The sequence below is a fragment of the Monodon monoceros genome, unplaced genomic scaffold (assembly GCF_005190385.1).
Source record: "Monodon monoceros isolate NGI ecotype Baffin Bay Population unplaced genomic scaffold, NGI_Narwhal_1 Super_Scaffold_18, whole genome shotgun sequence".
Lineage (NCBI taxonomy): Eukaryota > Metazoa > Chordata > Mammalia > Artiodactyla > Monodontidae > Monodon > Monodon monoceros.
The window spans coordinates 596,952-619,553 of NW_021703774.1; the positions used below are offsets into that span (position 1 = coordinate 596,952).

General features: G+C 62.5%; 1 protein-coding gene across 1 annotated transcript in view; it reads right to left on the reverse strand.

Moving 5' to 3' along the window:
* Positions 1-9,303: 9,303 nt before the first annotated feature.
* LGR6 (leucine rich repeat containing G protein-coupled receptor 6) overlaps positions 9,304-22,602 on the reverse strand; it is a 96,615-nt gene continuing 83,316 nt past the window's right edge. Inside the window, exons 10-18 of the mRNA XM_029231077.1 lie at positions 22,277-22,345; positions 21,308-21,379; positions 20,428-20,493; positions 19,463-19,534; positions 18,840-18,911; positions 17,540-17,665; positions 16,614-16,774; positions 13,386-13,466; positions 9,304-10,559 (exon numbers count right to left, since the gene is read on the reverse strand). Of these exons, the coding sequence (XP_029086910.1) occupies positions 9,304-10,559; positions 13,386-13,466; positions 16,614-16,774; positions 17,540-17,665; positions 18,840-18,911; positions 19,463-19,534; positions 20,428-20,493; positions 21,308-21,379; positions 22,277-22,345 (1,975 nt within the window). The remainder of the gene's footprint in view (positions 10,560-13,385; positions 13,467-16,613; positions 16,775-17,539; positions 17,666-18,839; positions 18,912-19,462; positions 19,535-20,427; positions 20,494-21,307; positions 21,380-22,276; positions 22,346-22,602) is intronic.

Consider the following 22,602-nt stretch of genomic DNA (forward strand, 5'->3'; position numbering starts at 1 on the left):
GGCTGTGGTATAACTTTCGTTTGTTCAACAAATAGCGACTGAACACCTGCTGTGTGCCAAGTGTTTTAGAATAATATAATGGTGAGAAAATCAGGCATGGGATTAACCAGATAATCGTACAGATTTACATGGATTTTCACAATCCTTTCTGTCTCTAGCTTTATTTCACGGCAAGTACTAAGGTGCCAGCTCGAATCCCTGCTCGTGACTTTACGGTACACTTGGGCCTGTGCTTATCATTCCGTTTAGATGACGGAGAAAACAGATTTGGGCAGAAGTCGGCTGAAGTGGAACGAGGTGCCGAGTGAGAGCAGATGTTGGGGCCGCCTAGGCAGAGAAGGAGACTGTCACGTCCCGCCTGTATCCCAGGCTGGTAGTCCTGTGCCAGGCTGGGCACCGTGCACGCAGAGTGCACCCAGCGAGCAAGCGATTTCCCTTCATCCGCTGCGGAACCGCCCTGCGCTCGGCAGTGGCCTGCCTTAGAGCACGAGTGGTAGCGACAGACGACAGCGTCAACCGAAAATGTAAATTTCCTCTGTGTCCCCCCCCCCACTTCATAAATTTCCAACTTCTACATAATTCTTGAACCCATTTCTCAAAATCAGCTACTGTTCTCTTGTTAAAGCCTAGGAATTAATTTTGTTCCAGGCTTGTCTCCTATACTTGGGCACATTTAAGTCAGATTTGGGGTTTCTAAATGCAATTAGTATATCAGCCAGGATGCTTTCAGCTGTGAGATCCAACTGGCTGCTGATAATACCCGGGAAGTTCTCTGCCCTATTTACCGGGAGTTGGGGCCAGGGCGGGCGTCTGGACTGGTGGTTCAGAGGCTGTGTCTCTCGCACCTGCCATCCGTCCTCACTGTCCCCTCCTTCAGCTTCTTCCCCTCCTGGAGTGACCACCAGCAGCCCTCAGGGTCGTGTGTTTCTTGTTCACATCCAGCGGCAGTGGAAAAACCAGCCGCTGTGGCAGGGAGACACCAAGTGCTGATGGTGCCGATGGGGTACAGGCCAGGTGTGAAGCGGGATGGCCTTAGGGGTCGTTGTGGGAAAGGACAAGCCCCCTCGACAGCTGGCCACCACCAAGTCTCTCACCTGCACTGCCATCACGGCCGGTACCTTGTTCCCTGGCCTCCAGCCTGGACCCTCTGCGGTCCATGCTCCTCACAGCAGCAAGAACAAATTCAGATGATGAAAGAGCCAGATTGCACCTCCTCCTAAAACCCTCCAGTGCCTTCCCTCAGCCTCCCCTCCCCGCACACCCTCCGCTCTGTACACCACACTGAGCCGCACTGGCCCCCTCCAGTCTCAGCACGCCAGCCCCTCTGGCCTGTGCCATCCCCCTGACCCTACCTGACTCTGCCTGGATGGTCTCAGCCCACGTAGCTGCCTTGGGACGCCCTTGTCCGGCCCCTCGGAAGGAGCCGTGGCCATTACCTGGTGTACCTCATGGCCCTGTACCCGTCTGCCAGTGTGTCTACTCCAAGTGCTGGGACATAGTGGCCACAAGGGCCTTTGCACTGATTGCAAGAAATACCAAAGCCAGGAGTCATTAATTAGAAGCCATCCCTCCATCTCTGGGTTAACAAGTACACGGGACTTGGGCAGAGAACAGAAGTGAGAGAAGAGGGAGATGAGGAAGCCCAGCCCCGCCCGCAGCCCAGGGAAGGATGGAAAAGCATCAAAAGTATGAACACGGGTCCAGGAGACCCTGGCCGGCCCAGGCCCCCAGAGCCCTGCTCAACCTCTCCACGCTTTGGGTTTGTCCTGTAGAAGCGGGGGACAGTTGTGGGGGCTGACCGGGGTGCTGCACCCAGAGCGCTGAGCACGGGGCCGACCCCACGAGCTTAGCAGGGGCTGGGGGCGGGGACGACGGGCCAGCCACATAAGGCCCCAAAGCGCTGCTTGCCAGGACAGGCAAGCTGCGCCGTTCCCCCGAGTCGGAGAGGAGATGACGTGACTGATCCCAGAGACACTGCGGATTCCAAGTATCCTCTCCTGCTGCCCCCGCGGCTCCCCAAAATCTAAGTAAGAACAGATTTACCACCCACCTTGCGGGCTGAGACTAGGTCTTTACCCTTCGGCTGCGGCGGGAATTCGGCACAGACAAATAAAGCTCCTTTCCCAGCCAAGTTATTTTTCCATCAGCTAGCAGCTCCCCGAGGTTGCCCTGTTTAGGTTGGGGCAGCCTGGGGGAGGGAAGGACGGGGGGCAGGGGGGCCGAGGGGGTGCGCTGTGGCTCCAGAACCTGCCCCCGGGCTGACTGGCCGCTGGGAGGCTTGGATCCCACACAGGGAGCCCGGGCAGCTGTGACAGGTGGGATGGTGGGCGCAGGTCTCTGTGCCCAGAAGCTACGCCTGCACTTTCTCCTTCTGTCCAGTCAGGATGGCTCCTGCCGGGGCCACCGAGCGCCCATCCGCCCCAGCTCTCAGCCTCCATCAGGTGACAGGTCCCCTCGGTTTCTCCCCCTCGTGGGCTTGCCTCTCCCCCGACCCCACCTCCCACTGGGCCGGACCTCCGTCCTCCCACCCATCGCTGCCTCCCTTTAAGCAGGACCTTGCAGCTCGGTTTTGGAGAAAGGCCTGCTGAGCCGCTTTCCCCCAGACCCCCCCCCAGCAGAGGCAGCTGCCCTGGGGGTGAGCTTTAGTCTCGGGGTTCTCCCCAGACCCGGAGGTATGTTTGAGAGACCCCTTGCACACGTCCTCTCTGGGGAGCCCCCAGCTTCCCCCTGCTGACAGCTCACCAGCCACCTTGGCCCGTGCCAGGGGACACTCCTCTCTCATGGCCCAGGGTCCCCGGCACCATCACCCATGGACCCCTGCGAACCCACAGCCTTCCTGCCGGGCTCCAAGCCCAGGTTGCCAGCCTCCTTCTTAGGAGCGGCTCCTCCGGGGACCCTTCCTCTTCAGTATCAAGTGTGCTCAAGGCTGAGCCGGAAGACAGCTCAGAGCCCCAGTTTCCTGTCGCTTTTTGGATTAAGTAATAACATCTAACATCTCTCAAGTACTTACTAGGTGTCATGAACTAAGCTAAGCTCTTTACATGAAAAATCTCCTTTAATCTTTTCAATAACCTTCAGAGCTTAGGTACCGTTGTCATTTCCATGTTTCTGATAATGAGACAGAGAAGTCAAGTAAAACCTCAGGACAGCGGGCTGTCAATGGAAGGTCTGGGAGTTGAACCCAGGCTGGACCAACTCCACGACCCCACGTACCGACTACACAGGCACTGTTCTGCCTTTTGTGCCTCTGCCCCTCGGCCCCGGGCAGCTGTGGGGCGGTCCCTCCCCGACCCGGTGAGGAGGGGGCGTGGATGCCCCCTAAGGCGTGTCCCCGTGCTGTGCCAGATGGTCCTGTGATTCTGTAGCCACCTGTGAGCTCCCAGGGGAGAGCCTGCAGGGGTCAGGTTCAGGGAGGAAGCCAGGAGGCTGGTCTCCTGCCCCTCCGCCCTCACCCTCCTCCACCCCTCCCCCTCTGCCCCGCGGAGCCCCTCCCAGCACCACTCTCCCCACCTGACAGCCCACCCCGCCCACCCTCCTTGCCTGTCCAAAGCCCATTCACGGCTGCCCTCTTCCCCCAGGGGTTGCTAAGAGGTGAGTGGGTTTACTCCAGGCTTTGGGCGGGGGGTGTTGAGAGAGGGGTCTCCTCTAGCCAAGCGACAGATCTCACACCCGCACCTGAGCAAAGGAGTCATCGCTTCACTAACCGAAGGGTCCAGTCATGCTTTCCCCAGGTCCCTGGGAGCCCCGGAGATGGGAGCCCGTCCTCGGACCCAACGCGGTGGCAGAGAGAGAATAAGCCGAGAAGCCGGGGTCACGGCCCCCACTGGACCCGGAGCCGAGTCCCCCTGCAAGCCGCATGCATTAGGGGGCGGTGGGAGCAGTTGCTGAAGTGGAATCAATGTTCCCAGAAGGAGGAAAGCAGCCACTGGGCCAGAGCAACAGGCATCCCAGGCACAGGCCCATCCCAAGGAGAAAGAAGCCACAGGACGGAACTTCAGCCACTGTGGTCCCTCGGAGGGCTGCTCCCCAGAGGGGCGGGTACGCGGTGGCCCTTGGTCTCACCACTGAGGCGTCTGTGGCTCTGCCTCCTCCTGATGAGGCTGTGGCAACAGACCCGAGGCTGAGTGTCAGGGTGGCCCTTTTCAGGGACGGGATGGCTTAGCTCCCATCCCCCTGCCAGGCGGCCCCTTGAGAGTAGGGTCTGCTTACATGTACTCATTTATTTTGATTTATTTATTCTTTTATATATGAGATACTTTACTGGGCACCTTTTTTTTTTGCGGCACGCGGGCCTCTCACCACTGTGGCCTCTCCCGTTGCGGCTCCGGACGCGCAGGCTCAGCGGCCACGGCTCACGGGCCCAACCGCTCCGCGGCATGTGGGATCTTCCCGGACCGGGACACGAACCCGTGTCCCCTGCATTGGCAGGCGGACTCTCAACCACTGCAACACCAGGGAAGCCCCACCTTTTTAAAAAAAAAATCTTTTGGCTGCGCCCAGCGGCATGTGGGATCTTAGTTCCCCGACCAGGGATCGAACCGGCCCCCTGCAGCGGAAGCCCACCGTCCTAACCACTGGACTGCCAGGGATGTCCTGGCACTTTTTATAAATTATTTTAAAATTCTTTTAACAGTGTTTGAGCTCGTTATTCCCATTGTCTACATGGGGAGGATGATTAACCTGACAAAATTCAGTCAACTAGTAGGTGGTTTAGCTGGGATTAAACTCTAGCGGGGCCCCACAGACACACCAGTCCACACACTGCCCTTCAGGGGACCAGGGTAGGGGCCTGGCCTGAGTGGTCAACCCATCAGTTGACCTTTGACCTATAGTTTGGCCTGGTGGAGAGAAGGATACCTGGCTAGTCGGATTCTCACTCAACCTCTCAGGACGTTGCCTCGGAAACCCCAAGAGAAAACAAGGCCACCAGCCCAGGAGCTGAAGCGAGGGATGCAGGGTGGGGCCTCGAGGGAAAGCAGGGCTCACAGGGAGGCCCCTGGAAGCAGAATTTATGAATAAACACAGACTATTCGTCAAAAGGAGCTACGAGGTCAAGAGAAGATGTCGTGACTTGTAAGTGGCCTTTGACCCCGCAGTTCCACTTCTGGGAAGGTACCTCACGCGTGTATGACAAGTGCAGTGAAGGACACACAGCCAGTGGCTGCAGTGTCGTGTGTAAGAGCAAAAGATCAAGCAACTCAAATGCCCATGAAGGGGGATGGATAAAGTGTATGCTCCATCTACATAACAGGAGATCAGCTAGGATTCTTTCCAGATGAGAGCGTTTCTCCACTGATACGGGCTGTATTAGGTGAACACGCAGAAGCAGAAGTGTGGTGCGCTGCGGTATGATGCATAAGAATACACATGCTTTCCTACACGTGCTCGTGCAGGAAAAAACTCTGGAAGGATGTAGAAGAAACCAGTAGTGGTGGTAACCGGTGAGGGTCAGGGACGGCGGCAGGGTGCGTGCATGGGGGGACAGTTGAAAAGATATGTGCTCTTCGAACCACGTGAGTGTATTATTGATACTTGTCCAAAACTAAGGAACTGAAGGGGCGCGGAAGAGGTTGCAGACGGGGCAGGGCGGCCGGGGAGCTCACACTCCGCCATCTCAGCGTGGCCTCACCCCAGCCCAGCCCTCGGGCTTCAGACCCGTGAGCCCAGCCCCGCTGCTCTTTCTGGTTTTCCATTTGCTGAGATTCTGCCTCCCTTCCTGCTCTATGCGACTTCCTTTTAAGAAACACCCTTCCTCCCAACCGGAGCCGTGTACAGAGGGCAGCTGAGTGGCCTCCCCTGCGGATGGGCCGGAAGGATGGGGGTCGGAGCTGCAACCTGAAGGAGGGTGGGGCTGGGTCCCCAGAGTGCACCGCTGTTCTCCCGTGAGGGAGTCGGGCACTGGCCGGGGCAGCTCATCCAAGGGTCGCAGCTTTTCCTGGAACCCAATCCGTTTCCCCCACCCTGAGAAGGCAGATGGTCATGGGGACACCATCCCAGTCTGAAAAGAGGGTGGGGGAGAAGATTCCCAGGGCAGAAAGCAGGCTGAGACGGTCAGCCAAGGACAGAAAAGCAAGAGGAGTGTTTGGGGTTCGCAGTGTCAGGAAGGGTCCAGGGTGCTCAGAGTCTGAGGATAGAAACCCCATGGCTCGGGCGTTCTCTCTAACCCAGTGCCAGGTGCACAAAGGCACTTAAATCTGGATGGGCAGGGTGACCCCCCTAGGCTGTGCCCCGACGCCCCAGAGCCCAGAGCACCCTCCTCTCTCAGAACAGCCCCCGCCCCCTGTCCACAGACCCACCAAAGAGAAGAGGAGAGGGGCCGGGGGACCCGGGGGCTTCACTTCACTGGTGCTTTTTTTTTTTTTTGCTGTACGTGGGCCTCTCACTGTTGTGGCCTCTCCCGTTGCGGAGCACAGGCTCCGGACGCACAGGCTCAGCGGCCATGGCTCACGGGCCCAGCCGCTCCGCAGCATGTGAGATCTTCCCGGACCGGGGCACGAACCCGTGTCCCCTGCATCGGCAGGCGGACTCTCAACCACTGCGCCACCAGGGAAGCCCACTGGAGCTTCTTTATCAGAAGGATCCGATCAATATTCACAGCTCGGCGAGCCCGGGGCCCACCCGGGCGGGGTGCACCAGCACAGAGGCCAGAATGGGTCAGGGGTCCCACGGCCGGCGCCGTCCTCACCTACTTGGGCCTGCGGGGAACCGTCGTCAGTCCTCCCCACTCCCCAACCCTGGACGGGCAAAGCTGGGAAGGAGGCTCGAAGCTCGAGGTGGAGGGGCCACGGCAAATGGAAGGCCCCGCCTGAGGCTCTGTAACTGCGGCCTCGCACCCAGCCCTGAGCAGGGGTTTCCTCACGGTGTGGACAGAGCTGCTCAGGACCCTCTGCTGCAGGTGGTCCGGGGAGGCGGGTGGGCACCGTGAGTGTTCCACAGCAGCACTGTCCGAGGCCAGGGCGGCGGGAACCAGCATCTTCACCACCACGGCCCCTGGGACGGACGCTTCCCCGTGGGCACCATCTTGGAATATGTCATCAATCCAAGACAAAGGCATCTACATGCATTGAATTATTTGGCTTTTGATGTTGAGTTTAATCGATGATATACCTATCTTCATAATCTTCTACTGATCACAGCGGAGAGAACCAAGGATTGACGCAGACTTGCAGGAAAGCCAGGCGAACACGAAGAGACTTTACTTCGCCTCTCGTGTTGGGTGAATGTACAACATCTACGAGGCTTTTGAATAATAAAAACAGTTCCTGGCAAACACCTCTCCTCCAACCAAAATATGGAACCCTGGCCAATGCCCAGCTGGTTGGGAACAGAACACAGACAGCGGTGGGGCTGCCCTCAAGCTTGCAGCCCTGAAGCCCCAGCCCCTCCTCGTGGGAGAGGCCAATGCAGGTACGGGTCCCACGACTCCTGGGCTCCAACGCAGGGCCGTCCTCCCCCTGGCCCACCCAGCAACAGCTCTGACTCCGAGGGGACGGTGGCCACACAGGGAAGGGCCTGGACGACCTCCCAGAAGTCGAGGCTCCCGAAATCACACCCCCTTTGCTGTCCGTCCCTGGGGCGTCTCGGAGAACTCCTTTCTCACGTAAGAGTCACTGCTTCTCAGCACCAGAGCAGAGCAACCTGCTTCCACGAGAGGCCCCTGATCAACCCCGGGAGGTGCAGGGACCGGGGTTCTCACGTCACCAGCTGACAAATGAATCCACCACCACCGAGCGCCTGCTGGGGCTGGCCCTATGCCTGGGCCCTGGGGCTCTTCTGTGGCACCAGGGCAGCACGTCTGGTTTCAGAGCCTGGCCTCTGACTTAGAATGAGATTGAAAATGTGCCGGTTCCACCGTGGTCCCCACCTCATCCCTCCACCCCACCTGGTGGCTTTCGCGACTCCTGTGAGAATTTCCACTTCGGGGGGAGGGCAGGGAGACAGACACTGGGCCGCAGGCCATGTAACTATCAATAGAAGGACCTTCCCAGGTCGTCCTAGGAGCGGAGGCCCTAGGGGGCTGGCTCAGGACCACGACAGCACTCGGGGAGCGCTGGGTCCTGCTGGGTCCCGGATTCCGACTCCCATCCCGACGTGGCAGACATCGGGGTGCCCTGGACAGGTCTCACCCTCTTCCGAGCCCCGGCTCTCACTCCTCATCCTGTATTTGGGGGCAGGGAGGGGGTGCCCTGGTAAAAAGTAAGGGAGGGAGGCCACGGCAGGAAAGGCAGAAGGTCCCAGCCAATCTGGGGCGCCCAAGAGTCCCAGGCCTGGGTGATGCTTCCTGCAACCCAACATGCAACACAAACATCCCCCCAGGCGCTGGCCAGGGGCTCCCTGTGCCCCCTAGAGGGCAGGGCCTGGGGGCACAGAGGGAGGGGCCAGGCTTGGGGCAGAAGATGGCAGATGGCGAACCACAGGAACCACAGGAAGGCAGCCGGCAGCCAGGGACCCTCCATCGTATGAGGGCGGAAGCTTCTCTGGTGGCTGGAAGCCATTCCACCTGCCCCGTGCTGGGGTCTGAGTTTGGAACACAGGACAGCAGCCCGCTCCCCACTCTTTTCAGGGCAGGACAACAGAGACAAGAAGGTCACATCTGGTTGACAGGGTCCGGCTCCCAGGACCGGGCTTTTAAGACTGGCGGCCTCTTGTGATGTCACCAGGTGGTACAAAAGGGGGTCCCTGGGAGAGACAAGGGCTGGTCTGTGAGGTGCTAGTAGATATTCCACGAAAACCCAACCGGCAAACCAAAACCTATTGTTCAATAGTTTGGGGAACTGGCTTAAAGCAAGTTCAACAGATCTCACTGCTGTGGGATTCTCCTGCCTCTTTGCCACACTGACGTGCACCCTGAATCTCTAAGAAACGGGCACAATGTCCTATTTTCAGAAACTTGTTTTCACAGGAGTCTTTTGAGCGGCATATTCAGGACCAGCGGGGCACAGAGCACGTGTGCTCCAGTCCTGGAGCAAGGGGAGAAGCCCTGGCGGCCCCTCCTTGGCCCCTGTGCGGTCCCCTGCCCGTCGCACCTGATCCTGGGCCGCTCGGGCCCCCGCCCCCGTCACTGTCCTCTGCTCCCCTCATTTCCCTTAAGGGGACAAACGTCCAGACCTCTGGTCCTCAGCCTCAGACGCGACAGGGAAGAGGCCAGAGCAGGGCCGAGGGGAACCCAGGCCAAGGACACACGGTGGTGGCCTGGGAGAGCGGGGGGCCGGGGGCGGGGCCATCTGGTGGCGTTTAGTTTACAAGCAGCGTCCTTCACGGAGGGGGCAGGAGGGGAGGGGCGTAGGGGAACGGAGAGGACGTTTACAAGTGTGAGGCCGAGGCAGAGCCAGACGCCTGGAAGGCCCCGGCCCCCGCCCGGCCCGCCCCCGCTGGCACGGCCCCCTCGGCCCCCCGCGGCTGTCCGCCGGCCACGGCGGGTGGCCGGTTCCCAAAGCGGGTTCCCTCTGGCTCCGCAAAGTGGCTGCCCTCCGGCCCGGAGCCCCCGGGCTGCTGGCAGGGGGCGAGGGTCACGGAGGTGAAGCCGTAGGTCTCCAGCCCGGGGGGCCGGCCCGCCTCGGAGGCCTCCAGGATGAGCTCCACGTCCGAGAAGGCCACCAGGGCCTGGGTGGAGTCGCAGGAGCTCGGCTCCAGCTGGCCGGCGGCCGCCAGGGCGAGAGGCCCCGGGGTCCCCAGGCAGGGCCGGAGCCGCCGCAGGTCCTCCCGGAAGTGGGGGCTGAAGAGCAGGTAGAGCAGGGGGTTGAGGCAGGCGGGCAGGGGCAGCGCCAGAAGCAGCACGGACTTGACGGCCTCGGGGGTGACGGGGACGAGGCCCAGCGCGGACGCCAGGCTCAGGAAGGCCACGGGGCAGTAGAGGAGCCCGTCAGTGAAAGTGAGACGGGCCACGTGGCGCACGGCGGCGCAGTCCCACACGGCCTCCAGCTCGGCCCTGGGCAGCTCGCAGGACAGCCTGACGTAGGCTACGGCCACTGCCAGGAAGCAGGAGGCGTTCAGCATCGCCAGCGCCGCGGCGAAGCCCAGGGCGGCCGGCCGGCCATCGGGCGGGGCGTACGGCAGGCAGAGCGGGGAGGCCCCATACTCACCCACGGAGGCCAGTGGCAGGGCGGCCGCCAGCCCCGCCAGTGCCAGGCAGCCCAGGGCCCCCGCGCGCAAGCTGCCCGGGGCCGGCGCCTTCCCACGGGCCCGCACACAGGCCACGGCCACGCTGCAGTGCACGGCGGCCAGGGTCAGCAGCAGCACGGAGGCCTCGGAGCCCAGCACGGCCAGGAAGCCCACGGCCCGGCAGCCCGGGCCCGACTCCCAGCGGGCGCCGTACTCCGCGAACCGGCCGAAGGTCAGCACGTCCACCGAGGCGAGAAGGCCGCAGGAGAGGCCGGTCAGGGTGTTGGCCCCTGCGATGGCCCCCACCACGAACTTGAACGGGGGCAGGGGGCCGGGCCCAGCTGCGGACAGGCTCAGCAGCACCAGCCCGTTGCAGAGCACGGAGAGCAGCACGGCGGCCCACACGGCCAGGCGGACGCCCCAGCTCTCGAAGAGGTGCTCGCAGGGCTTGAAGGGGCCTGCGGGAGAGAGGACCACACTCTAGCCTGGGGCCGCGGGACGGACACGGCCTCATCCATCTGCAGGGCAGCCCTGCAGGCCACCGGGAGTCTCAGGGCTCCTGGTGGGTCTGGGGGAGGAGCAGAGGGGACACAGAAGCAGGGCTTCTTCCACGAGCTGCAGAGGGTGGACACCAGTCCAGAACACGGAGGCACAGACACGTGAGAAACGCACACGTGGTACAGACTAAGGCAGCACGGACCAGCCTTGGGGAAACATCAGGCAGAGCAGCCCTCCCCACGGAGCAGCGTCCAGAGCAAGGAAGGGACAGGCTGGCCTGGAGGAGTGGCCAGGGCAGCAGCCCTAGGGACAGGCTGGGGCCAACCCGCAGAGCGGCACCCAGGACCCTGCCACGAGGAGCCTGGCCAGGTGGGCTCTCCCTGGTTCCTCGGCCACATTTAATGCTCATGACTGGGTCAGTGTTGCGGGCAAAGCCTACTGAGAACATCAGAGGGCAGGTGGCCCCTGGGGTTTTCCCGTCTGGTTCTGCACTGGATGGCGGACAGCCTGGCGCTGTCCATCTCTCTCCCCAGGCCCTGTCCTCAAACCACCTTGTAACTTTGGACCTTTGTTCCTTCATCCATCCTGACCTGGACTCCTGTTCTTCCATGTGCTGCTAGGCAGCCTGGGGACTTGAGAGGATTTGTGACAGCTATTTCTTAAACTTTTTTTTTTTCTGATTACCAAATAGTAGATGTCAATTGTAGAAAAATTGGAAAATGTAACATGGAAAGATTAAAACTGCTTATGATCGCTCCTCAGAGAGACTCATCATTTTGCTATGTTTTCTATCAGTTTTAAGAAATACATATAGATTTTTTAAACTAAACTGGGACTTTAGTTTCTCATTCTCTCTCTTTTTAAAAGTTTATTTATTTGGCTGGGTTGGGTCTTCGTTGTGGTGCGTGAGCTTCTCATTGTGGTGGATTCTCTTGTAGCGAAGCACGGGCTCTAGGTGCGCGGGCTTCAGTAGTTGTGGCACGTGGGCTCAGTAGCTGTGGCTCGCGGGCTCTAGAGCGCAGGCTCAGTAGTTGCGGCGCACGGGCTTAGTTGCTCCGCGGCATGTGGGATCTTCCCAGACGAGGGCCTGAACCCTTGTCGCATGCATTGGCAGATGGATTCTTAACCACTGCACCACCAGGGAAGTCCCATAGTTTCTTATTCTCTTTTTTAAGTTAAAGTTTTATCATGCACACTTTCCCATATTGTTACATTACTGAAAAACACGTTTTTAGGTGTCTGTGCAGTGAATATGGGCACACCGGAATTTATTTGGCCATTTGTATGTGCTATTGTAAAAGTGAATGCAAGTTGGATTTTGTCTTTTGGAGCTTCCCCTTTTACGTCATCGCTGCTGATCACCGGTTTTCGGAGGCCGCGTGAACACGCACCTGCGCCTCCAGGTGCGCTTGTCGCTGCGGGCACTAGAGGGCGCGCTATAGCCGCGAAGCGCGGGGCGCGTGTGCTGCGGGGCCTGGGCGGGGCTGGAGAGCCGATGAGAGGGACGCTATCCGCTGCCTTCCACTCGTCCGTTCGACGGTTCCCGGCCCGGCTCCCGTGGCCGCTGCTGCCTCCGGGGCGGCCTGGGGCTTCACGCTAAACACAGAGGCTGGCCTGGACCAAAGGGGAATTTTTTTGTTTCCTGACAGCAAGATGGATTTAGCGGAGACTGAAGGAGACTTCCTCAGCCGTTAAGGAGCGGACAGTGCTGGAAGGAGCCCCCCGGGACACCCGGTGTTTTACGCCTGGGAGAGCTTTACCTACGAGAGGCGGCACCCCTCCTGGGATGGAGTGGGGAGGGATGCAGAAGGGGGCCTTGCAGGGTGCTGCCCTGCTCGAACTCTGCGGGTCTCAGACGAGCCAGCCCCTCACCCGCCCCCTGAGCAGTGGGGTCTCTTCGCTGAGAGAGAGTTCCTCCTGGCTGTATCACCTCTGGCGACTCGTAAATGTCGCTTTGACTCCCCTCCCCTCCCCCGCTCCCGCTGCCCCCAAGCAGCCACCAAAGGGGGGCGACAGCCCCTTCCCCGGGAATGACAGAAGAGACTGAACTCGCGGAAGAGCAGGGGCTCTTGCAGTGGAGCAGGACGCTGTGGTCCTCCCCACACCCATGTCCTCCGCCTGCCTCTTGTCGCTTTTAACCAAAGTGTAAGTTTAATCAGAGAAGTGAGAAAACGCAGAAGCAAAGGAAAGAGTCAAAGGACTAAATAATAATAGTCATTGAGCAAAGTCAAGGGCCTTCAGTCCGTCCTCAGGGCTGTAGATAATATTCTGAGCCATGTCCTTTGAGCTGTTTTACAGATGCTGAAACCCGCCCCCGCCAGCTGGAAGAAGTTAACTACATGATGACCAGGCTGTAGCCATGACCTAAGCTGCCACAATTCTGATAACCGGCCTCAAGAAATGGGAACAAACCGACCCTGGAACTGAAGCCTAACCGTACTTAAAACAGTCAAGATGACGCTGGTCAGACCACCGACGACCAATTTCAAGATGACCGTCAGAGCTGACTGTGCTGTCTCTGCATGTAGCCCCCTCTCTGCCTGTACATCCCTGAAACTCCCCCGTAAAAGCTCTTGCCCACTGATTGTCGGTGGGGGGAGTCGGCCTTTGGACATGAGTCCACCCTCCCCCTCCCAGGTTGCCAGCCTCCAAAGTAAAGCAAACTTTCCTTTCCACCGACCTTGTCTCTCGAGTATTGGCTTTCAAAAGGCGAGCAGCTGGACCCCACTTTCCGTAACGCTCCTTCCCCAGTCCCTGCCCTCCCCACCCCGAGGCACCCCTCTCACCTGGAACAGGGCTGCACTGCACAGTGGGGTGTGGCCTGGGGTCCTCCACCTCCAGCTGGAGCTCGTCTGGGTCCACATCATCTGAGGGGAGACCAGAAACTGGCTCAGACCCTGGTCTTGGTGTGGGTCAAGCCCCACCTTTCTCCAAAACCCCACCCCTCTGAGATGTTGTCCCGACTCGTCTGCTGGGCACGGGGCCTCCCCGCGGCCCTGCGCAGGTGTGTCTACCCTCGGGGGCAAACCTCTGGTCAGCTCCCTGTTATCCGCCTGTGGCCCTCAGACACCGAGTGCCCCCATGTCCTCCCGGGCAGCTGCACAGAGTCAGGGGAGGCTGCCCTGCTGGTGGGGGCCCTCCACACGGGCCAGCCCACCACTGTGACCCCGTGTCCGGCTGGGAGCCCTGCACACTGCAAAGGACAGAGCAGCGAGCGGGATGCGCTCGGAGGAGGTGGACCAGGGACGGTGACGACAGCCGAGCTGCTGGGGGTGTTGGACTCGGAAAAGGCAGGGTGAGGGGAGGAAGGCCATCCTCAAAGAGCTGCCCGCCTGCAGGCATCACTACACCCCGACGTGCTGATGGTCCCAGGCGGCAGAACCAGCATCAACAGACGGGTCACAGAAGGAGGCAAATCATGATCCAGAGGGAGAAGTTCTGGTTCTTCCTACACAAAGAAGCTCCCACCATCAGAAGTCAGGTGTGCTGACCGCAAAACCCTGTTGCTGGGCGTTGGGCACAGGCGGGGGGGCATGTGGGGTGGACGAGATGCGGCCCTGCTGTCGAGGAGCCGTGGGCACGCACGCTGCCCCCACGAGGAGGTCACCTGGCGCCAGGGCTGGGGCTCCCCCAGCTCTCAGCCTCCAGGCCCCGCGCCTGCGGAGTCCTCACCGACCCTCCCCACAGCTGCAGGAGGCAGGCAGCCCCGGGCATCATCAGACACGTGAGGAATGTGAAGACCTCGCCTTGGGTCTCACAGCCAGTGAGCGACAGAGCGGAAGTCAGACCGAGCCTTGCTGGGCCGCAGAGCCAAGGTGGGGGGACGGGGAGACGGTTGGGGGAGCTTTACAGATGCACACGGTGTGCGTAACTGGAGAGACTGGAGCAGGAAGTCTCCAGTGTGAGAAGGCGCTTCTCTACTGCGTTAGCAGGTAGACTAGATCATCTTTAACCATCCTTCCAATTCTAAGTCTAGGCTCTGCGATTCTGTTCGTCTGAGAAAACAGGATTAGAAAGGCAAATCCCTTGTTAAACTCCAAAACGTGATTGAATCAAATGGCATTATTTTCCTTATTCGCTCTTGTGCTGTTCCTTAAACCAGGGCCTGCAATCTCAGGGCCCATAAATTCTTTAAGGATATTGAAATGATAAATGATAACTAAACCAGTTTATAGTTTACAAAGACAAAACTCTCTTTTGCAGCGATAATTCATCATTGGAAGATGCCCCTCGAGGCTTGCGGGATCTTAGTTCCCCGACCAGGGATTGAACCCCGGCAGTGAGAGTGCAGCGTCCTAACCACGGGACCGCCAGGGAGTTCCTGGGAAGTTTCTGGAGTTGGGTTGGGGTAGGCGGGGGAAACTGCCTCTCCTGGAAGGTTAGGGAGCCGGGCCAGTGGGCTCTCCACCGTGTACAGGCCAGGCCCAGGCAGGCGACCGTTTGTCACACTTGTCCCCGCCTTCAGCTCACATGTCTGCTTCCTGTGTGGAGCCTTCCTCCCACTTAAAGGGTAAACAGTTCAGTTGGGAGCTTTCCCTGGAGGCAGGGAGGCCCTGTGGAGCTGCCCATGGCCTGGGCACTGTTGGGTGGGCAGGGGGCCGGGCTGTGCCCACAGCCTAGCATTCCATCCCTCGCCACCTTTCCTGCTCTGTAGAACGGAGCTCAGCAGTGCTTGGAAATCAAAATGCACGGATGAGATGCAAGAGCTGAGGCCCGTGGACTCCGTCTGAGGCTGTAAGGTCACAGCCAAAGTGCTAAGGACCGCTCTTCACTGAGGGGGATGTGGGATATGGCTGTAGCCACGGCCCTGGCCCCCTCCTAGGCTCAGCAACTCCTCAGGAAGTGGGGCCCGGCCCTGGTGCCGTTATGGCAATGGCCGCCCACCATCCCGATGCCCTGTGGTTCTCCCAGACTCTGGTCTGGTGGAGTTTCACTTTCAGGAAGGAAGGTTTCCACTCCTTCCATCCCTGCGGAGTGGACGGCAGACACCCAGACCACCCCAGGGAAGCTGCTGCCCCTGCCGGGCCTCACACTCTCCCAGGAGGGCTCCAGTCCCCTTTGCCTGCCCACGGCGGCCTCCTGGGCTCCCAGCTACACTCCTGCGTGTCCGGCCAGAGGCCCCTCCCTGAGTAGCCACCGTGGACGGAGGGCACACGCGTCTGTCTTCGGGATCTTCAATGCCCCCGACGGCCCGTGGGGCGCGAACGTCGCTCCCCGTTTACGGATAAGAAATGGAGGCTCCGCAAGGCCTTGTCCGCGGTGACCCGACCCGTGAGTGGTCTGGTGGAGTTAGAGCCTGGGTCCGTCTACACTGGCGTGAATGTTCTTACGTGTTTAGATCTGATCTTTCTGTTTAGCTTCTGCACTGACACACTGTGAAGAGGGAGTTAGAGACTGAAGGGAACCCCCCGCGTCGGGGCCCTTTCCCCTCCCTCCTAACCTGCTGTGCTCTGCAGCGGGGGGCAGGCCGTGAAGACCTTCTCTCTGCCCTTCGTCAGAGACCCCAGCCCGTAGGTGTTCCCCTCCGGCCTCCCCGAGAGGCCCCCGAAGTCCCCGGTGAGACAGCAGGGCAGACGGCGGGGGCAGCAGTGACCCCAGCTGCTCCTTTTGGCTCTGAGACAAAGCGTGAAAGGACTCTTTTCCAGAAGCAGGTTTAATTGATTTAGCCTGACTCCGCCTGGCTCGAGCTGATTGGAAAACGCTGTCTGCTCTGAGGACGCCCGCTGCAGGGCTCGCATGGCGGGGCGGGGGGCGCCGTGGAGGAGCTGCAGCCCACGAGGCCCACCAGGACAGGGCTGTCACATGAGCCACAGCCTGGGGCACGCCCTGGGGGCCACAGAGGGCTTGGCAGGCGGGAGGCATGCCTGCCATCAAGGTCAGCGCCGCCCTTGAGGCGTGAACAGGGGCCGCCCCTCCCTGGGCCCCCGGCAGCCCCTGCCGGCTCTCCTCGGGGTCCTGCGCCTCCTCCCTCCCGGGCCCCCCACGGTCCCCCACCCCCCACCCCCGTCACTCACAGTGGCTCTCGGCTGCGCCGGCAGGGAGGCCCAGGGGCCTTTTGGGAGCGTCGCGGTCATCAGGGTGAGGGCCCTGGGGCGCCCGTCGGCCCAAGGCCTTGAAGACGCCGCGGCACACGCCGTAGGAACAGCACTGGTAGGCGTAGGGCACCTCCAGGGCCCTGGGTGGGGGTGGGGGGTCGGGACACAGCCACCTTAGCCACGGCCGGGGCCCCGGCAGCCCGCAGCCGCCCACTGCCCCCGAACACCCTGCTGGTGGCCTCCTGGGCTTCTTCCTCAGGCCCGCAGCCGCCCACTGTCCCCGAGCGCTCTGAGTGCCGTCCAGCCTCGTCCTCCCCCATCTAGAGGCCTGAGCCAGGCTCCAACGGGGAGCAGCTGGGCCACGCAGCCTGGGAGCTCCGCCCCTCCGGGCGGCCCTCCTCTTCCGCTCGCCAGGAGACAGGGTTCTCCTGGCCCGTCTTCACCCTCGCCCTCCGTGAGGCCTGCGCCCCGTGCCTCCGGGCACGTCGGAGCTGGGTCGGCAACCTGCGGGTGAGGCCGGACCCCCATTGCTTTGCAGCAGACAGAGCGTGGGCCACATGGGCCGAGGAGGCCTGGGGTGCTCGGCAGCAGCAAGGGCTGAGCAGCTGTTTTCTACTCATCAGGACCCTGGGCTCGGCCCTGATTCCAGGCCCGGCAGCTGCCCAAGCAGGCAGGGGGCCTTCCCACCATCTTAGCTCTGTCCTCGCCGGGTCCCCCAGGGCTGGGACTGGAGAGGAAAACGCTACGCGGGGGTGAGGGGGAAGGGGCCCTCCCCACTCAGGCCTGGCCAGACCCTGGGCCTCCAGGCTTTTCTCGGGGTGAGGCCCTGGGCTCTCTCCTGTCCCTCCCCGCCTGGCCACTGCCCTGAGGCAGACCTCTGTAGGTGTGGGGACAGGAAGCCTCACCTCAGTCTGGGGAAGCTGTCCTTGGGGAAGGCCTGGGACAGAGCCCAGTTCCCTTTGAGCTTCAGATGCACCAGGCCCCCAAGCCCGGCCAGGGGCAGTGTGGTCAGCTGGTTGTCCGTCAGGTCCCTAGGACAGTGGATGGTCAGGGTCACTGGCAGTCAGGGGGTGGCTGGAGGCAGACTGTGCTGAAGGCGTGGCCAGTGTGCCCGGGATGGGAGCCAGAGGAGAGGAGGGAAGGAAGGCTCGGGGGAAGGAGCACGGATGCCGGGCAGAGGCGGCAGGGTTGCCAGGGCTCCGTCGTCCCCCACTCGTGGGACCTCGGGGGCCGACTACACGGGGCTGTTGGAGGTGACGCCACGCCATCCCAGCTCCTGGGTAACCCAGCCGCTCGGCCACAGCTGCTGGGCCCCGTCTGAGTCCCACCGGAGTCCCTGTCCAACCCACCAGGGCATCCGCCTGCTGTGCCGGCCCCCGGCCCCCTGCTCTTCTGAGGACGCGGGGGCCAGAGCTGGGACTGAACAGCGCGGCCGTCTGGCCGCACGCAGGGGTTCGGTCGCCCGTTCTGTTTCAGGGCCAGCTTAGTAGCCAGAGGTGAAGATGTGCATGGCTCCCTCTGGAGAAATATCAGAAGAAGCCAGGCCTCCAAACCAGACAGCGCGGCCACAGACCGGCAGCGTGGAAACGGCCTGGGCTGGACGTCAGGGAACCGGGCCCCGTCACCAGCTCCCCGTGAAGCCGAGGCGTGTCGCAGGTCTGCCCGAGCCTCAGCGGCCTCATCTTTCAAAGGGATAAAAATACCCATCCGACCGCTGTGGCGGGAGCAGAGCGAACAGGCGGGAAGCAGCGGTGAGAGTGAGGCCTGAGCCCAGAGAGCAGGGCTGTGAGCGCCGGGGTCCCGGCCCCTTGAGTGAGCACCTCCTCCGCAGGCCGGAGAGCACCTCAGAGGCGAGGGGCAGGGCTGCACGACCTCCGGCAGACGAGCCTTCAGGACACAGTGGAGAACACGCAGCACTGTGTGCGGCGGCCCCACACGCTCCCCGTTCCCGCCCCGGTGGCTTAGGGGCCTGGCTGCCCGGGGACTGAGCGTGGCGCCGCAGAGCGCGTAGGGGTGGCCCCGGCTCATCAGGCCCCACGTCTGTCCGGGGGACTGGGAACGCGGTTAGGCTGGGGCCACGTCCCCAGCACGTGTGGCCGACACCCACGCGTGTCCCACCCCAGGCCGGGCCCTCCTGCCCCCGCTGGGCAGCCCACAGGCCCACGGTGCTCCAGCACCCAGGAGGAGAGGGCAGTGGACACTCACAGCTTGACCAGGGAGCGCAGGGTCGCGAAGGCCTCGGGGTGGATGGACCGGATGGCGTTCCAGCTCAGGTCCCTACGGGCAGAGGACATGACAGGAGGGTACAGTGACACATGGAGGACCCGTCGTTCTTACCCTGGGTCACCGACACATGTGCCATGGTGTGGGCATGCAGGGAGGCTGCCCCCTGGGGGTCCTCACGGCGTGCAGGCGTACAGGGAGGGGCCCCACTGGGGGTCCTCACGGGGCGCAGGCGTGCAGGGAGGGCCCCCCGGGTGCTGGGGTTCCCTACGGGGTGCAGGCGTGCAGGGAGGGCTCCCCGGGTGCTGGGGTTCCCCATGGGGTGCAGGCGTGCAGGGAGGGCCCCCCAGGTGCGGGGTCCTCACGGGGTGCAGGCGGGCAGGGAGGGCCCCCCCGGGTGCTGGGGGTCCTCACGGGGCGCAGGCGTGCAGGGAGGGCCCCCCCGGGCGCTGGGGGTCCTCACAGGGCGCAGGTGTGCAGGGAGGGCCCCCCGGGTGCTGGGGGTCCCCACGGGGTGCAGGCGTGCAGTGAGGGCCCCCCCGGGTGCTGGGGGTCCTCAAGGGGCGCAGGCGTGCAGGGAGAGCCCCCCTACCCCAGGTACTCACAGGGCCTGCAGGGAGGTCAGCTGGTGGAAGGTGTCAGCTCTGATTTCCCAGATGCGGTTGTGCTGGAGGCCACTAGGGCAGCGAGAGAGGCTGGATGAGCCCAGAGGCCCAGACACTGCCCCCAACCCCGACCCCACCACTGGGAGGAAGAAAGGACCCAGCCCGCAGAATCACCAGAATTAAAGGGAGCATGGGGGATGTGGCTGCCTTGGGTAAGTGGTCAGGAGACAAAGCTACAAAGCCGTCCCTGTGGCCCCAAAGGGAGTGAGCTTCCAAGGTTCCCACTGGCCCTGGCTCCCAGCCCAGCTGGCCTCACTCCTCGGGCCCTCCAGACCCTAGTCCAGCAGCAGAATGCAGCCCAGCCCCTGGCGGCCCCAGACGGGCCCAAGCTGGGAGGCAGAGCTCAACAGACTAGCGTCTGAGTGGGAGATGGACCCTGGGCCTCGGCAAAGGTGCAGACCCTCCTTCCTTCAGTGTCAAGGCACCAGGACAGGCCCTCATGTCCCCGACCCTGACTGGTCATGGGGCCCAGACACGGAGGGCCGGAGGCTCTGTCACTTGGGGAAGCAGGAGCTGGGTGAAGGGAGCTCCGAGAATCTGTGAAGTGGTTTCGGTCCCCGTGGAACCTGCAGCCCAGGTTTCCCTCCCGGACACAATTGTGCACGTGCGTGTGTGCTTATGGAAACCGAGAGCCTGGGCACTTCCAGTCCCCCACGGCCACCCCATGTCCAGCCCACCTGCCCCTCCGCTGGCCCTAATCACTGTCACGTTTCCTGCTGCCTTGACCCCCAAGGAGCCGCCTCGAGACCCCTTTTGGGCACCATCTCCTGGGCTGTCACTACAAGTCATGGCCTGTCCCGGCCTCTGCCGAGCTCCCAGCCCTGACCTCAGGGTCAGCAAGCCCAGGGCGGGGAAGGTCAGAGTGCTTGCTGACCCTGCCCTCAGGCCCAGTGCCCCAGACTCACATTTCCTCCAGCTTCTGACACCCGTGCAGGCTGGGCAGCCCCTCGATCTGGTTGTGAGACAGCTCCCTGGGGAGAGGGGGCCGGGCTGGTGAGGGGAGCTGGGCCTCAGGGACACGGCTGTAGATCTCCTCACCCCGGGCACTTCCCTCCAGCTCCCCACTGGGCCCCTCCTCTCTGCGGGGCCCAGATGGGGCTGCCTCATCCATGTGAAGGCCCAGGGGACCCTGGGAGGGCCCCGGGGGTCAGGAAGCAGGAGGTGAGAGGCGCACAACAGGGCCACACTGGGACGAGCCAGCTGGCCGAGGCTACCGAAGCGGTACCAGATCCCCCGGCCCAAGCCCCCATCCAGCTGAGGCACAGAGGGGACAGGACCTGCCCACGGACACACAGCCTGTCGGTGGCAGGCTAGACGCCCGTCCAGGGCTGGTCGTGCACATCTTGAGCCAGGGGCTATGGTCCATGGTGAGCACCTCAGACCCGAGTGAGACTCAGGGGAGAGGAAACTCCCTGCTCCTCACGGGACACGTAAGCTCCTCTGTGGACCCTGTGTAGACTCGGGTAGCCTATTAGAGCCACTTTGGGGGGATCTACGACGTGCCGGGCGCTTCCAACCCTCCTAAATGAGCCCACGTTTTGCAGATGAGAAACCGGAGCTCAGAGACACAAAGGGGGAGCCGGGGTTCACCGGCCGGAAGTGGCAGAGCTCGGCCTCAGCCCCGGCTCTGACTTCGAAGACCGAGTCTTTTCCCTGAATGGGAGAGGGCAGCCCAGTCCCTCTCAGGCAGGTCTCAGCCCAGGCTGCCTCTCTCCAGGAAGAGAGTGACCAGGGGACGGAGGCCAGAGGGGCCTTGCCAGGCGGGAGGGCGCGGGAGGCACTCACAGGACACGGAGCCTGGGCAGCTGCTGGCACATCCCCAGGGGGAGCTGCCGGAGGCCCGCACGGGTCAGGGTCCTGCGGGGAGAACGGAGCGGGGCTGGCACCGACCCGGGCCCTGCCATCCCTGGCCCCTCCCCCCGCCTCCCCTCTGGCCTGATGCTGACGTGGGAGCACAGAGCTGACAAAAGAGAAGTGGGGGGCACGGGGCGGGGGGCTGCGGGGAGAGAGGAGGAGGTGGGTTGGGGTGGACAGAGGGGCACGGCCGGGCACCGCCTGGCAGGCGGTCCTGCAGCCAGCCCCTCCCGCCCTCCCCTTCGTGTCCCCCCACGTCTCCTGGTGTCACCGGCAACACAGGGGCTGGACCCTTTTCTGCTCCTTGTAGGGGAGGGGGGCCATGCGCAGGCCGTGGATGGAAACTCCAGCCCCAGTGGGGCCCTGGGAACCAAGCCCAGAGCCCGTGCCCTGTGCCTGGGGCAGGGAGGATGCCGGGGCGTCCGGGGCGGGGTTAGTGGGCTGCGAGCAGGCTGCAGGGCGGCGGCCTCGGGACAGTGTGCTCCGGGGAGGGCGTGAGGCCGAGGTCACCCTCGGGGAACTACTACTTCCCTCGTGGAAGATTTTCCAGCTCTGGGTGTGCGCGTGGCCCTTCTGCTCACTCTCTTACGGTGAATCAAGGGCCTGCTACGCTCTCCCCCCTCCCCCCAGGACAAAGTGGCAACCAGGAGGCACAGGAGGTGGCTGTCACAGCCCTCCTGCCGCTCCCGGGTCCTCCGTGCACCTCGGCTTGTGGTTAGGATCGCAGAGAAACTGCAGGCTGGGAAAGCGGGGAGGAGCAGCCCCTCCCCCGAACCACCTGCCAGCCAGGTGGGAGCGGCCATGGGCCCCTCGGGGCCAGGCTAGAAGGCCAGAAAACGGGGACCAGACTCTGGGGGCTCTGGGGGGCGACGGGGGATTGGGGGGCCAGTGTCCACTCACAGGATCTCCAGACTAGTGGTGCCTTTGAGATCTGGGAACCCCTGGATGTCCGTGGCACCATTCAGAGATCTGGAGATAGAGCACCAGGTGCTGAAGGGGGGTCAGCCCTCAGGGACCCCCACCACAGGGACCCCATCTCCTGGGGACACCATCCTTCCCCGACCTCCCTCCGGTGACCCCAGTTGCTCAGGCCCTGCTGGAGGCTGGATGCCTAGCAGGGCCCAAGCTGCCATTTCCTAGGTCGGCTCCACCCAGCCTGGCCCGGACAGAGCCGGCCACCCGGCCCCCGGTCACCCGGCCCCCGGCCACCCGGCCCCCGGCCACCC